This window comes from Gopherus evgoodei, chromosome 13 (assembly GCF_007399415.2).
Source record: "Gopherus evgoodei ecotype Sinaloan lineage chromosome 13, rGopEvg1_v1.p, whole genome shotgun sequence".
NCBI classification, from domain to species: domain Eukaryota; kingdom Metazoa; phylum Chordata; order Testudines; family Testudinidae; genus Gopherus; species Gopherus evgoodei.
The window spans coordinates 24,091,290-24,107,165 of record NC_044334.1 but is presented as its reverse complement, the minus strand read 5'-3'; the positions used below and the strand labels follow the sequence as shown (position 1 = coordinate 24,107,165).

Below are 15,876 nucleotides of genomic sequence, written 5' to 3'. Positions count from 1 at the left end.
CAACACAATTGCTCTGATGCTGCAGCATTTTACACCCACGCTGCACAGGAGTTATTTGCACTGGTGCAAAGCTGGAGGAATTGGGCCTAGCATCTCAGCAGCCAGCCCAAATCCTTTCTTGTTCCCCTGTGTGCCCTACAGATTCCTCCTGGTTCCCACATTTTAAACCACTGTCTCCTAGATCCCACATCCCCATCCATCCAACTGCAGTTGGCTGATGGGACGCAGCATCTCAGAGCCCGTGCTGCTGAGCCACGTAAGACACGCTCTTCCCCGGGACTCTGGGGCTGAGCACGCTGCCTCTCTCAGCACTTCCTGAGGGGAACAGGAGTGAAACCAGTTGGCCCTGGCAGATAGCAAGGCAAAGTGCCCCCCACCCAGCACCTGTCCCTCTATTATCCATTTCACAGGGTCTGTATTTATCAGATGACTCTCCTTTATTTCCTCTTTTAGTGCAATGAAATAATAATAGAGCAGGGGTGGCCAACCTGTGGCTCCGGAGCCACATATGGCTCTTCAGAAGTTAACATGCGGCTCCTTATATAGGCACCGAGTCCAGGGCTGGAGCTACAGGCACCAACTTTCCAATAAGCCGGGGGATGCTCACTGCTCAACCCCTGGCTCTGCCACAGGCCCTGCCCCCACTCCACCCCTTCTCACCCCCTCCCCTGAGCCTGCCGTGCCCTTGTTCCTTCCCACCCCCCACCGTGAGCCTCCTGCATGCCACGGAACAGCTGATTGGGGGGGTGTGGGAAGGGAAGGGGAGGTGCTGATTGGCAGGGCTAGCCAATCAGTGGGTGGGAGGTGCTGTGAGCAGGGATGGGAGCTGATGGGGGGCTGCTGATGTATTACTGTGGCTCTTTGGCAATGTACACTGGTAAATTCTGGCTTCTTCTCAGGCTCAGGTTGGCCAACCCTGGCATATAGGAAAGGACGTGATGGAATCGCTCATAGCCATGGAACTCAGCAGCCCATGTATGTGTTTGGATGAGGTCACTGGATGGCTCTATGAGGTTGTTAATGGGACACAGAGCTTTTCATCTCTGTAGCACAGACTCCATGCCCCACCCTAGCAGCGGACAGAGGCTTTGTAGGAACCACAGCTGGCCAGAGGGGAATTCTCTTGGGGCAGGCATAGCATAAGACTTCCTTAAATGGCACTAGACTGTTCCCCTTTAAGCCCCATCATTGGGGTCATGCCAGGGTCAGGTCTGGAGGCCAGAGGAGCGGGCTTAGGAACAGGATGGGACAGACCTGAAGTGCATAAAGTTACAGGGATCCTAAACAGTGCTGCAGGACACAGGCAATTCTGGGTGAGATGCTGCAAGTTGGAGCAGCTGAGGGAGGCTCTAATTGGAGAAACTGACATGGACGAATTGGAAAAAGTCCGAAGAAGAGCAACAAAAATGATGAAAAGTCTAGAAAACATGACCTATGAGGGAATATTGAAATAACTGGGTTTGTTTAGTCTGGAGAAGAGAAAACTGAGAGGGGACTTGATAACCGTTTTCAAGTACATAAAAAGTTGTTACAAGGAGGAGGGAGAAAAATTGTTCTTCTTAACCTCTGAGGATTGGACAAGAAGCAATGGACTTACATTGCAGCAAGGGTGGTTTAGGTTGGACATTAGGAAAAACTTCCTAACTGTCAAAGTGGTTAAGCACTGGAATAAATTGCCGAGGGAGGTTGTGGAATCTCCATCATTGGGGATTTTTAAGAGCAGGTTGGACAAACACCTGTCAGGGATGGTCTAGGTAATACTTAGTCCTGCTTTGAGTGCAGGGGACTGGAATAGATGACCTCTTGAGGTCCCTTCCAGTTCTATGATTCTATGATTTACTACGAGGACCATTTCAGCCCCCAGAGCAGCCCACAATCTAGAGAGATGAAAGGTGTCTGAAAGCTACCAGTACCCACCCTTCTCCTTGACCTGCCCCTTTCATGCTGCACCTCCTAGAAGTACAGCAAAGAACTAGACCCTAGGTCCCCATCATAGGTCAGTGGAGGCAGAGGCCCTGAATGTGCTCCTCAATATACCTAAGCCACTTACTGACTTCATCCGAAGCTTCCCATGAGTAGTGACTGCAAGACCATGCCAAAATCATTACCATCCGGGGCTAAGTTTGTTCAGCGTCTCCAAAAGCGGGAAGTTCACCCTGAAGTGGGTGGTAGGGGTAGTGGTCGGGGAGAGTTGAAGCTGAAGATAGTGGCTCCTCCCTTTCAATGGGGGGGCCCAGAGAGATCGTACTTCCCCAAGAGTGGGCAGTACTGGCCAGGGATGCACTGACTCAGCACAACCCTATTATAGCCTCTGCTGACAAGGCTCCTATGAAGCCGCAAAATGAAACTAAAGGTACCCCTGAAGAACCTCCAAGAGAGGACAAATCCCCACCTGGGTGCAAAGGCTCAAGAAGATGCAGTTTGCACTTCCCAAGCAGAATTTGGACACCGATGTTTTCACTGGTGGTTCACGTAAAGCATGTTGCAGGTCAGTCCAGCTGCTCATGGACAGGGGTCTTCATCGCCAGAACCACCACTGCCTTCTTGTAGCAAAAGTCACAGTTTTCTACCCTGCAGGCCTAAAGTTTGGGTCCTAAAGTCATAGACAGGCACTTAAATAAACTATGACCTGCCTGTCAGAGCTGCTGAAAGAGACGCACTTAGTAAGGTGCCCATTTAGGGTTTGGGGAACCTAACTTTAGGCTTCCAGGTTAGAAAAACTGTTGGACAAAAATGCAAAACCTTCTAGTACACACAGTAAAAAAAGCAATGAGAAGCAATAAATCCCCAACAAGCAACAGCCATATGACAAAGTTAAACATCTCCTTTTTCCACATCTTTCTCCAGCAGCATTTACACCATGTTATGACACGATCACTTGCTTAGTTCCACTCTCGGCAGCCAATTTTCTACCTGTCTGCATCTTCCACATAAAACAGATTGGTAACAGCAAGGGCCCAGGTGTTCTCTACCTTTTGCACACCAGGATCCCTCTTCCCCCTAGCTAGGATCCCCAGATTGAGAACTCCTGCCCTAGCAGACTTTGTGGAGTCTCTGACTTCTATTTAAAGTCCCCCATCTATTTAAAGTTACATCCACACATTCAAATCCTCCTGAAACTGGTAAACATCTAATTATCTTAGCATACTTTGAAAGAGAGCCTATTTACATGCAGATAGCCTGGATGATCTGATAGCCCTTGTCCATTTCTAACTTCTATGGAAACTGTTCTGCGATTTTTTATTTATAGTTCTTTCATCTGTAAAGGTCCTTTTTATTTTCCTTTTTTAAATCACTAAGTTGAGACTTCTTGTGCTAAATGTCAAATTTGGAGGGGGATGGGAGAGTTAAAACACCAAGCTGCAAATCCACACAGACAGGGGAGTCCTAGTGTATCTTTTTCAAACACGGTTCTTTCACTGAGGTGGAGCAGGCAGAACCACTGCCCCGGATTACAGGCCGGAGTCTAGCTGCAGCGGGGGTTTCTATTCTAAGGGATATGCTGACAAAACCTTCTCTATAGCAATGCTGCTAGAATAAAATGCAGCAGGGTCTGTCACCAGCACACTGCGAGACACGGGAAGCTTCAGGCCTTAGAGTCCTTTTAAAATTCCCATCACCTCCATCTCTACATGTGGAGAATGAGGACAAGCATCCTGGAGTCATGCATGACAACTGCATGTTGTTTCACCTTATTACCATCCCAGCCACTGGGAACCCACCCTGCCCCCACAAACCCCATGTCTCTGCTTCCAGCAGGGCTGCCATTACTACTGGCAAGCACCACCCAATGCACATTACCCAGTCCAATTAACACCTTGGGGGATCCGTCTTTTCCCCTGAGCCCTCCTGGCATTTAAAATGAATCTCCAGTGCGTACATGCAAGTTATTTTTAACTCCTCACGATCACTCCCCTGCAAATCAGGCCTTTACGAACTGCCATCCCAGCCCTCTCTGGGTCCCTAGCAATATACACAGGGCTGTTGGCAAGAAGCTTTTTACCTTCTTGTTTACATGACACCAAAAGATCTATTTGATTAGCCTAAGGCAAGATTAGAAAGATTCCCAGCAGCCTTCTCCCAAGAGGGGATCCCCAGTACCACCATTCACCAAGGCAGGATTTATTTATTTTTAAACATGCGAATTGTTCATTACATTTTAAGGGGGATTGTCCACCCAGAGATCTGTGTTTGCAATGCAAAACTGAATGCCTGCCTCCTGACATGCAAAAAAAAAAAAAAAAAAAAAAAAAAATAAGAAGAGGACCAGGGGAAAGAACACTATTTATAGACAGCCACATTTTATGTGCAAGAACCACCTTTTGGCCACCTGCAGCACGCGCAGGCTCATTTGAGCTCACTGCAGCTCCTTAATTTATTACACTGCACACAAGCCCCCATTGTATATAAACAAATACACAGTGGTGGGGGGAGAAGGGGGGAGAACCTACCTCCCTTGCAAAGACTCACAGAAAAATAAATGCAATTGAAAAGCAAGACCAGGATTGCCAAATTGTAGAAACATACAAAATCCTGCCTATTTCCTCCCCCCTATCCCCAAGTATATTCGAGGCGGTGGGGGGAAGGGGAGCCGGGGACAGAGAGCTTGAAATGCTCTCTCTGGATTTTTGCAAAGGTAAAACCTACCTCCAGGGTTCTGATCTCTTTTTGCGTCAGGTCGTTGGAAGTGGCACATTTGGTCCGGAGCCCCTCCAGGTTGGAGATGCTGATATCGATCATGTTCTGGACCAGCTCGCACTGCTGCAAGGCTTTCTGCAAACTCAGATGCTGCTGCTCTTCGCTTTTCGTCATGTTTTCCTCATCCATAGCTCGCTTTGCAGCCCCCTCCTCCTCCTCCTCCTCCTCCCAGATCAAAGGAGTGGTGGTGTCCCACTGCCCCCCTAACCACCCCCACCTCCTCCTCCTCCCCGCCCCCACCCCTCAACAATGCAATGTGAAGGGAGCCGGCATCTTTCCACTGGAGACAACAAGCCCCCCCACCAACCCAATCAAACAAACAAATAAATAGCAAGAGTGGATCTGATTGTGTCAAGCAGCCTCCATTCGAGTGTCCTCTCCCCTACGAGTGCCTCCTCCGAAGGGGTGGGGGAGAGCGCGCCAGCGAGAGGCTGGAGCCGGAGCACCCCAGGTAGCGGTGCTGATGCTGTGTGTGTGAACTCAGGAGCCGGTGGCAGCGGCAGCGATCCGGGAGCCTCTCTGCTTACACGCCAGCTCCATGCAGAATTTTGGGTGGCAGTTTCTTTCTGCTGGCGGAGGGTGCGATCCGGGTTTGCCCCTTGCAGTGAGGGGCTCGCATTGTCCACCTGGCGCTGGAGGCTGTGGAGGTGGTGATGGCTGGAGGGGGCGGGGGCGGGGGTGCCTTAGCGGCTCCTCCAAGATGCTGCCTGCATTGCCTCCTGCTCTGGTGCTGATGCTGCTGCCTGGCTCGCGTGCTGGCTGCTGTATCCCCTTCTGCCGGGCTCCCACACCGACATCTTGCCTGTCAATCAGCGCGGCGCGCGCCAGGCCCCGGGAGAGGCGCGAGCCCGCTGTGTGCGCGAGCCGGGCTTGCTGGGCAGGGAGCGCGCGGAGGTTCCCGGAGGGAGAAGCGTGGGAAGTGGGTGGGGGTGTCGGCAAAGGGGCACAGCAGGGACATCCCAGGGTGCGTGTGGGGGAGGGTTTTGGCGAGGGGCATAGAAGGGGCACCCCAGGGTGCGTGTGGGGGAGGGTTTTGGCAAGGGGCATAGAAGGGGCACCCCAGGATGGGTGTGCGGGAGGGTTCTGGAGAGGGACACAGCAGGGGCACCCCAGGGTGCGTGTGGGGGAGGGTTTTGGCGAGGGGCACAGTAGGGGCACCCCAGGGTGCGTGTGGGGGAGGGTTTTGGCAAGGGGCATAGAAGGGGCACCCCAGGGTGGGAATGTGGAATTCTCAAGAAGGGTGTAGCAGGGGCACCCACTGGGGGAGAAGAGTGCAGTAGGGGCACCCCAGAGTGGGTGTGGGGGAGGGCTTCTGGAGAGGGGCACAGCAGGGACACCCCAGGGCAGGTAGGTGGAATTCTCAAGAGGGGTGTAGCAGGGGCACCCCACGGTGCGTGTGGGGGAGGGTTTTGGCGAGGGGCATAGAAGGGGCACCTCAGGGTGGGTGTGCAGGAGGGTTCTGGAGAAGGGCACAGCAGGGGCACCCCATGGTGCATGTGGGGGAGGGTTCTGGAGAGGGGCACCCCAGGGTGGGTGTGGGGGAGGGTTCTGGAGAGGGGCACAGCAGGGGCATCCCAGGGTGTATGTGGGGGAGGGCTCTGGAGAGGGGCATAGAGGGGCACCCCAGGGTGGGAATGTGGAATTCTCAAGAAGGGTGTAGCAGGGGCCCCCACTGGGGGAGAAGAGTGCAGTAGGGGCACCCCAGAGTGGGTGTGGGGGAGGGCTTCTGGAGAGGGGTACAGCAGTGACACCCCAGGGCAGGTAGGTGGAATTCTCAAGAGGGGTGTAGCAGGGGCACCCGTGGGGGAGAGGTTCTGGAGAGAGGTGCAGCAGGGATACCCCAGGGTGGGTGGGTAGGATTCTGGAGAGGAGTGCAGCAGGAGCACACGGTGTGGGAGGGGTTTTGGAGAGGGTTGCAACAGGGGTACCACAGGGTGAGTATGGGAGGGGTTTTGAAGAGGGGCACTCATGGGGCACCTTAAGGTGACCTGAAGAATAACTCTGTGTAAACTTGAAAGCTTGTCTCGCTAACCACAAGAAGTTGGTCCAGTAAAAGATACCACCTCACCCACCTTGTCTCACACCTGAGGACAGGCACAGCTAGTAGCATGCAGAGCAACAACTCCACATGAAACTTCTCAGTCCCACATGAAATAATTAGGGCCTCTTAAACCGTGTAAACTGTTTGGCTACTGTTACATCCTCAACATTAAGATGACGAATTCGACCCGCCGGTCCAACAGCTCTAAAGGCAAAGGATGGCAATACAGTGGGGTTGCAGTCAGATGGCACATGATCAAGATTCGTCGCCAAATGTGGTCCGCTGGTTGGATCATTAGCTTCCCCAGCCCAGGCCAGGTACTGACAGGAAGCATGATGTGAACACCGATCCTTTACCCTGACTGGGCAATTGTGCAGCCACACAATTTTAAGACTCTCATGAGTCCTGTTGCCCTGTTTTGTAGGACTTGTGAACTGGCTCCATTTATTAAAAAAAGATATTAGAGTATTCCACAGCAATGCCCCCAAAAGCAGCAATATCATCTTTGCAACCTGTAGTATTACATCTCAGTTTAGCTTGTAAACTTGTCTTCAATCCAAAATAACCATTAAAATATAATGGTGCCTAGGAAGCATCCCACGTATTCCAGCTATTATTGTCATTTTTTCCCTTGCTTCAGGTACATGTCCTTTTCTCATCTATGCCCCTTGTTCAGGGATTATCAGCAGGACAATTCAAGGAACAATGCCAACTAATTTTAGGTCCACAGTTTAGATATTTTAGAAACATGTTTTCTAAATAATAAAAATAAACAGCATAAAGAGTGAACAGAAAGATTATTATTATTATTATAGGGTGCCGGAAATATATTTAGGAATTAAAAGACATATATGCAGGATTAAGTCCTGCATTTATTAGCAAACCAAACACCCATTGGCTTCAGTGAGTGTTTGGGCTGTGTAGGGATAGCAGGATTTGAGCCATAAATTTTTGATAGATAGTGTCCCTTTCAACATAACGGAAATAGGGTTATAGGAATTGTCAACAGAAAGATGGGCAGTGTTGTAATCGTCACCACCTTCCTTACTAGCCAGACTTACAGTCTGTATAGCTGGAGAGAAAGTGGCAGTAGTTTCAAAAGCTCTTCACTCCTAACTCCCCTCTCACCTTCATTTCACCTCAAGGGGAAGTGAATATTGTTAATCTTAGGGCTAAATTCTGTTTGTTTTATTAACTTGCGTGGCCATGTCAAAGTCACGGAGACAACCGGTGAGATTAAGGCAAACAGGATAAAGCCCTACAGCAGGAGGAGTGCAAGAGAATGGGGGACACTGTACAGTCAGCTTTTGCTCCCATTGTTTTCTGTGGGGATCAAGATTTGGCCCATAATCAAGCAACTACTTCCAAATGGCAAAAAAAATAAATAAAAAAAATTCCAACCATCATATTCATGCTTGCTGCAAACCATCTCCCCCCCCCACACACACACAATCAGTTACTCCGTCTGCTTGGATTTCATGTGAGCTACTGTCTTAGAAATGCTACTCTTGGTTGTCACAATAGGATTTTAAATGTCAACATAAGCTTTTGGAATCTTTGCACTCGTGTAACTGCAGGACATTTTGGCCCTAATGCTAAGAAGGTTTGGATACAGATGCACATTTATTCTCGTTTTATTAAACAGGGATATAATTTACTGGCAGCACTTGGCACCTCGTATTTAGCTCATATATAGCACTTTTCACCTGCAGATCTTAGACTACTTTGCAAAGGAAGGTCAATTTCATTACCCCCATTTTACAGACAAGGAACGGAGGCACAGAGAGATTAAGTGACTTGCCCAAATTCACACATCAGGCCTGTGGCAGAACCCAAAGCTTGGCTTTGCCCACCCCAATCCCGGCTATCTATGATTAAATGCAATTATTGTGCTAAGTTCTGTACAACTCATGCAGGAAAAATGCCCTTCATCTATGGGAGATTTGCCTATGTAAGGAGGAGTGCAGGGTTAGACCCACTTTAAACTCTGGATGGAGCGGCTAAACTTTGGCTATCAGCTAAGACTGTACTCAGACTTGGGTATTATTCTGCTATCTTATCAGGTAGGCAATATTCATCGGTCCATGGATGCAGAGACTAATGGTGGCCACAAGGCACAGGGGTAAGTTGTTGCCTTGTACAGTATTTATTAGCACTTGCAGCTTGATGATTTTCCTGGGCAATGATTGATGGATGGAGCCATACATCAGCTCCATGTTGCTGGTAGTTTTACATTACAGACCTTGGTGCTCTTGCAATTTGAGGAGATTTTCAGGATCTGAGATCAGACAATGAAGAAAATGACATGAGGGAAAAGATCTGAAGTACAGGTACGGAAAGGAAAGGAGCCAGATCCTGCACTAATTTACACATGTGCAACTGCACGGACATCATTGGGTTACTCGCCTAGTGGACAGGGGGAAGCAGCAGATGTAATATATTTTGATTTTAACAAGGCTTTTGACACAGTCCCACATGCCATTCTCATAAGCAAACTAAGGAAATGCTGACAGGTTTCAGAGTAGCAGCTGTGTTAGTCTGTATCCGCAAAAAGAACAGGAGTGCTTGTGGCACCTTAGAGACGAACACATTTATTTGAGCATAAGCTTTCGTGGGCTACAGCCCACTTCATCGGATGCGTAGAATGGAACATATAGTGAGGAGATGTATATACATACAGAGAACATGAAAAGGTGGGAGTTGCCCAACCAACTCTAAGAGGCTAATTAATTAAGATGAACTGTTGTCAGCAGGAGAAAAAAAGCTTTTGTAGTGATAATCAAGATAGCCCATTTCAGATAGTTTGACAAGAAGCTGTGAGGATACTTAACATGGGGGAAATAGATTCAAAATGTGTAATGGCTCAGCTATTCAGCTGTCCATGTTCTCTGTATGTATATATATCTCCTCACTATATGTTCCATTCTATGCGTCCAATGAAGTTATGCTCGAAAGCTTATGCTCAAATAAATTTGTTAGTCTCTAAGGTGCCACAAGTACTCCTGTTCTTTTTAAGGAAATGCTGTCTAGATTAAATTACTACTAGGTGGGGGCACAAGTACATTGATACCTGGACATCAGCTTTGCCTGTGATCCCATTGTTTATACATTGAGGTCTGTCCCCCAGAGCCTTCCCAATAATACATACTGGGAACTTACATAATACATTTTATACACACACACCTTTAACTCAAATGTTATTTCCACCTTAACATATGGATAGGAAATCCACCAAGTGCCTTCAAAGAGAAAATGCCTCAGGAAAATACTCAGTGTTAAATTGAACGAATTTATAACAAATGCTGAGATTTGTCAGGGAGTTTGACTACTCTTTATCTCTAAAATTATCCAGAAAAGAAGACGGAAATATCTGGGCCATGTGCTAAGAATGAACCAGAGCATCTGCCATGACAGGTGTGCCAACCAAAAGAAGCCCTCTGTTGAACAATACTGTACTTAGAGAGGAAAACCTTTTGGGACCCAAGTTACACAGGGTTGGCTGAGCCTTATTGGGACTATAAGCATCATTTGAGAGCACAGGAAGGATTCAGATTTAGTGCTAAGAACCCACCCTAAAAGCACCATCCACCTTTTGGAGCAAGACTCCAAAATGCATCTAAGCAATTTGGGCTAAACTCAGGCCTGCTGTCGAATGTGGCAATTTGACTGAAATCAGTGGAACTGAACTCACCCCAAAGCTGAATTTCATTCTTTGGCCTCTTCCAGTAGAATGCATAAAGTTAACCACAGAATTTTAAGTAAACCAATTGGCAGTGAGGGTGACCATGAAAGTTTTAGATGGAAATAGCCTTTTGGGGTTATTTAGATGGTTATAGATGGTTTAGATGGGTTATTTAGATAGAAATAGCCCCTTTGGCTATTTCAGGCGAGATTGCTGTGGCTGGTCGCTGTCTTCCATGTAAAGAGTGTATCTCAGTGTTTGTCAAACTGGGGTTGCCACTTGTGTAGGGAAAGCCCCTGACGGGACGGGACGGTTTGTTTACCTGCCTGTCCTCAGGTTCAGCCAATCGCGGCTCTCACTGGCTGCGGTTTGCCGCTGCAGGCCAATGAGGGCTGCTGGAAGTGGTGGACAGTACGTCCCTCCGCCCGCGCCGCTTCCAGCAGCCCCCGTTGGCCTGGAGCAGCAAACCGTGGCCAGTGGGAGCTGCAATCGGCCAGACCTGCGGACGGGGCAGGTAAACAAACCGTCCCGGCCCACCAGGGGTTTTCCCTACACAAAAGGCGACCCCAGTTTGAGAAACACTGGTGTATCTGGATGGCTAGGAAAGCTGATGAAGAGTCTGGTCTCCACATTTGTAATAAAATGTGACTATATCTTTTAAGGCAATGTGGTGGCTTTTGCACTTGTGAAATTACGCTCTTTTGGGGGGAAAGGGAAGTTTGTATTTTAATTGAAAAAACAAACGGGTGCACTGGATAAATCTGCTTCTTTTAATTTTGGGGATGAGGGACTATTGCTATGTAGTTGGACAGGGTAAATATGCAGTCGTATTGCTCTGGGAAGTTTTCTGCTGGGGGCTGGTAGGGGAAACCCTTTTCTCACAACCTCAGCAGAGCAGATTGCAGCTGGCTCAGTGGCATTCTGACTTATCTATATGGGCAGAAAAACTGTGACATCTATGGGAGCTCCACGCATGTAAGGAGAGGGTGGCTCCGAGCATGATTTTGTGCTTTGAGAACTTGAAATATATTTTTCTCCTTCCAGCTTCTGTTTGTGGTCCCTCCGTCCCACCCAAGATAAAAATGCCTAAAGGGTCAAAGACAGTCCCCTTGAAAGACAGCCATTCCTTCCATTTAAATCCTCTATTGCCCAGAGCCATTTCATCCAACAAAACCTTAGCAGAAGCAGCTCCAAAGGGGAAGCTGAGTTTGCAGAAACTTTCAGAAATGATTACTGGGGGCAATGATTTAATAACCCGAAGGTTGGACTCCCTCCAGGAATCCATCACTGTTATAGATAGAAATATTTAAAGAGCCTGGAGCCGACTATTAAGAAAAGGATGATAAGGCGTCAAATCAGGAAGTAAAAAAAACAAAGAGATGCCAGCCTATTATTTCTAAAACTATTAAAGCTCTTACCCTTCTGACAGCTGAATTGGGTCAGATGATGACTACCCTAGACAGTCTGCAAAGTGCTGTGATCTCAGGCACCACCTTATGCAGAGGGAGTAGCCTATCCCTAGATAAGGCTGATTTTTAATCCCCTTGAACCCGAAACAAAACAAACAAATAAACAAACATGCTTTCTGTAATATTTAGGATTAAGTCTTATTGGCAGATAGGATGTGTTCTGAATTTTTTTTAATAAAGTAATTTTTTTAAAAGATCAAAGTCTTAAAATCGCTTCTTTTTTTTAAGTGTAACATTTCTGTGTCCCTTTGTCTGCTCAGTGAAATGGGATTACATCACAACATTGAGAATGCAGTAGGTTAGATTTATCAACAGAAATAAATTTAGCACAGATCCATTGATTCCAATGGAGCTAAACCAATTTACACCGGCTGAGATTCTGGCCCAGTTGCTTTACTGTGTTACTAGGGCTCAAATACAATACTGCCATGATATGCCATACCTGTAGAGAGACAGGTTTTTGACACTGACTTGTGCAACAGGCTATTTGTGAGGGCATGGATAGCAAGATGTGTAAGACATTGTCAGTGTCTGAAAACCTGACACTATTTCTGAGGGGTAAAGAAAAAGCCAGTGGAAAATATATCCCTGCTTCCCTTCCCCCTGATGACTTCTATCACTGATAAATTCTTTCAGTAATCAAAGCAAAGATAACAGGGTAAAGTATTCCTTGTATTCAGTGCATTATCAATGACACATTTTTACCCAAAATGTCAAAGGTTCTAGGACAGCATTCAACCTTTTCCATGTCACAGTCTCCCTGGCATTCCCATCCCACCTAGCAAAATGAGAAGGGCAGAATGGTCATAACACCCTCTTCTTTCCTGTTACTCTGCCACCATCTGTTCACAACCCCCCTGGGGTTCATTAGTCCCAGGTAGAGAATCAGTGTACTTGGAAATCTAGATGCTTGTTTTTCCACTAACTGGTTTAGCTAGCTCTATTCACTCTTTTATAATCTAGTGGCCCAGACATCCAGTTAACATAAAAATAACCAGTAATGACTGGTATTGTCATTTACACAAAAGAAAAATGTAAACAATAAAATTCACCTCTGGAAATTTAGAAACCAAGAAACAATATTTTTAAATAGAAGTTCAGGCCCCAATCCTAATGAGGTTTATGCACATCTTAACTTTGCCCACTGCTGGTAGTCCCACTGATGTCGAGAGGACTATTCATATGCTTAAAGCTAAGCATGTGCTGAACACATTCAGCATCTTGCAAGATCAAGCCCACTGGGCATGATCCAATACCCATTGCATTCAGTAGGAGACTTTTCATTGACTGCAGTAGGTTTTGGATCAGACTTATAGGTGCTGATCCATTGACTGCGGCTGACACTGTATTAGGCCCATAGTGTGTAAAGTGAAGCGTGTGCTTAAGTGTGCAAGATTGGGGACCAAGACAAACAAGAAAAATGTTTGTATTTATGATATGGACAGTCTAGGATATTTTTAATGATTCATTTCCTTCTTTGAAGGTGCCTGGGTCTTGGAAACGTGCTAGGTAAGGACATTGCCATCAGCATTAACTTTTTTTTAAACACAAGTTCTTTTGAGCAAATAATAAATGTATATTACTACTATTTACATCACTGTGTTGATTGTATTATACGGCAGCAAGTTTAGGATAGTTACATGTTTTTAAATACTGATTTTAATGCTTTTGTTTTAATTCTAACAGAAACAGTGTTCCTTTCACATGGAGTCATAGAAGTTGGAGGTGAAAGAGCTTCCCACTGGCTCACCTAGTCCATTGCCACACATATTTTGATGAATAATTAATGTCTAGCTAACTCACAAATAGGACATTTACCAGTTTTTAGAATAGCATAAGAAGTAGTATCTAACTAAAAGGAGGTTTAAGTCAGACCTTCTCATTGCTTGAATGAGGAGGCACAAAATTGAGGCTTGGTGTAAATCCACCCACTTCAGTGGTGTTACACCAGTGACAACATTAGCCTTTTTTAAAGCCTTTTGTGCCAAGCAGTGTGAATTAATCATTCCTCGGGAAAAGAAAGGATGATGTTAGTAGGTGATTTTAATCAATATTCCATAACAGAAACTACCGGTACATTAAAAGAATGCCAAGATTGTAGAGTGAAGTGCTCTGGAAGTAAAGGTTGCCCACACCACCTTAACTCTGCCCTTTGTGAATCCATATTAAGATATCACCATTAATTCATGTTCCTATACTATTTATTCCACAAATCTCCCGTTTCTTACTGGTAAGAGGGCCAGTGTTAGGCCTGTACACCACTTAAGACCTATGGTGAATGCTAAAACGTTGCATAGGACTTTAAACTAGGACTAATGTTCCCCTCAGTACACAGGCCAAATGCTGCTCTGTGAATGAGACACCATTTTAATAATCCTGTTTTATCTTCATTGTTCAACGTGCATGCCCATAGGTAATATGCTGTATAACATGCAAATTAAATGAGGATGGGGATCTATGATCCATGAAGACACAGTGGTGGTGGGTGTCCTGCAAGCACCTAAAATAGAAAGGATAACAAATGGGATGGATACCCCACTACAGAAGAGCTTCCATTGAGGCTTATTATCTTCAGCTGATTGGAATTCCTCCATCCTCACACAAGGTGAAGCATACAGCACACGATTATTAATAAACATTTGTACGGCACCATAAATTTATATTGCTGTTTAAAGAGATTGATAAAGCACGTTCCCTTTCCCCAAGAAGTGTATAATGTAAATAAGTCAATACAAATGTAGGTTAGACAACAGTTCAAGATAGAGCTGGTCAAAAAATAGAGGAAAATTGTTGTCCAAAAAGTTTGATTTTTTTTTAAATTGAAATATTTCAACAAGCTAAGAGAGTGGTAAAAAAAAAAAAGTAGCAAAAATTCCTTGCAAAGAAATTTCACAAAAGTAGACAGAATGAAAGGGTTATTAATAATGATGAAAGAAAGAGGTGCTTCAAGGGCTGGGTATTAAAAGATGAAGGGAAGGATGGCCTGTTCCAAGCAAAGGGGGCAGCATGATTGGAGTACAAAGCTGAAAGTGGGAAAAGAGAAGAATAGATGATGTACAGGAAGGAGCTAAGTAAAAGCAAAGTTCAAAACCCTCATATATACTACAGTGTACTTTACGACTGATATCTATTTCCACTAGATGCTTTTTGAAGTATCCTAGTGGCACTTCAGGGTGGTCATCTGATCTGTTAATTACAATAAGTTCTCAGGAAAATTAATTAGATTTGATGAGTTCTGATTGGAATCATTGCTTTTCTCTGTGTGTTTTTAAAGAAATAGCTTGCTTTGGAGAAGTACATTATCTTGGTTTCATTGTGTCATCCCACTCCAGGCGTATTACGCTGAGATGTTATGTTACCTAAAACCTGTTTTCAAACCTTCATGAGCTGTGGGGGTGGCTAAAACCTTTAATACTGAATAAGTGGCTGCAGTGTGCCAATGACAAGGTATATATGGGGCAGAAAAGCAATGGAGTAGCACTGAGCCTCTATCATTACAGGAGACTTAATAGTGGGGAAATTAGTTTGCACTCTTTTTTGCTGCTTTTTGATTTTTAAAGATTGGAAATTCCCATCTTGTCTACTCCATTTTCCATAGGACACTATGGCCTTCTTAGACGTTAGCATATTTATGGCATTAGAGGCACCTAAGGAAAACTGATTAACTGAGAGGGGAATAGATTTTTATTGAGACAACTAAGGTTGAGAAAGCCCCCAGTTCACATCTCTGAATTATCCAAGCAGTCCTCCAGCAAAACCAGGAAAGATTAAAACAAAAAGTCAGAAATGCCAAGTTTTAAATTAATAAACCAGCAGATTACTTTTAATAAAAAGTAAATTAATATGCTATGCCTTCAGGCCTCCATTATACATCATACAGCAGAAAGGGGCATACCTTTTTTCCTGCTTTGCACACCACCTATAAAAATGCTGTTTGATTTACATTTGGAACTGTGCATTGTATATGATCATGATTTAAAACACTT

The 15,876-nt window shown here is 45.7% G+C and overlaps 1 protein-coding gene across 1 annotated transcript in view; it reads right to left on the bottom strand.

Annotated features, from left to right (window-relative positions):
- KSR2 (kinase suppressor of ras 2) overlaps positions 1-4,834 on the bottom strand; it is a 288,342-nt gene extending 283,508 nt beyond the window's left edge. Inside the window, 1 exon segment of the mRNA XM_030583327.1 lies at positions 4,648-4,834. Within this exon segment, the coding sequence (XP_030439187.1) occupies positions 4,648-4,827 (180 nt within the window). The 5' untranslated portion in view covers positions 4,828-4,834.
- Positions 4,835-15,876: the final 11,042 nt, after the last annotated feature.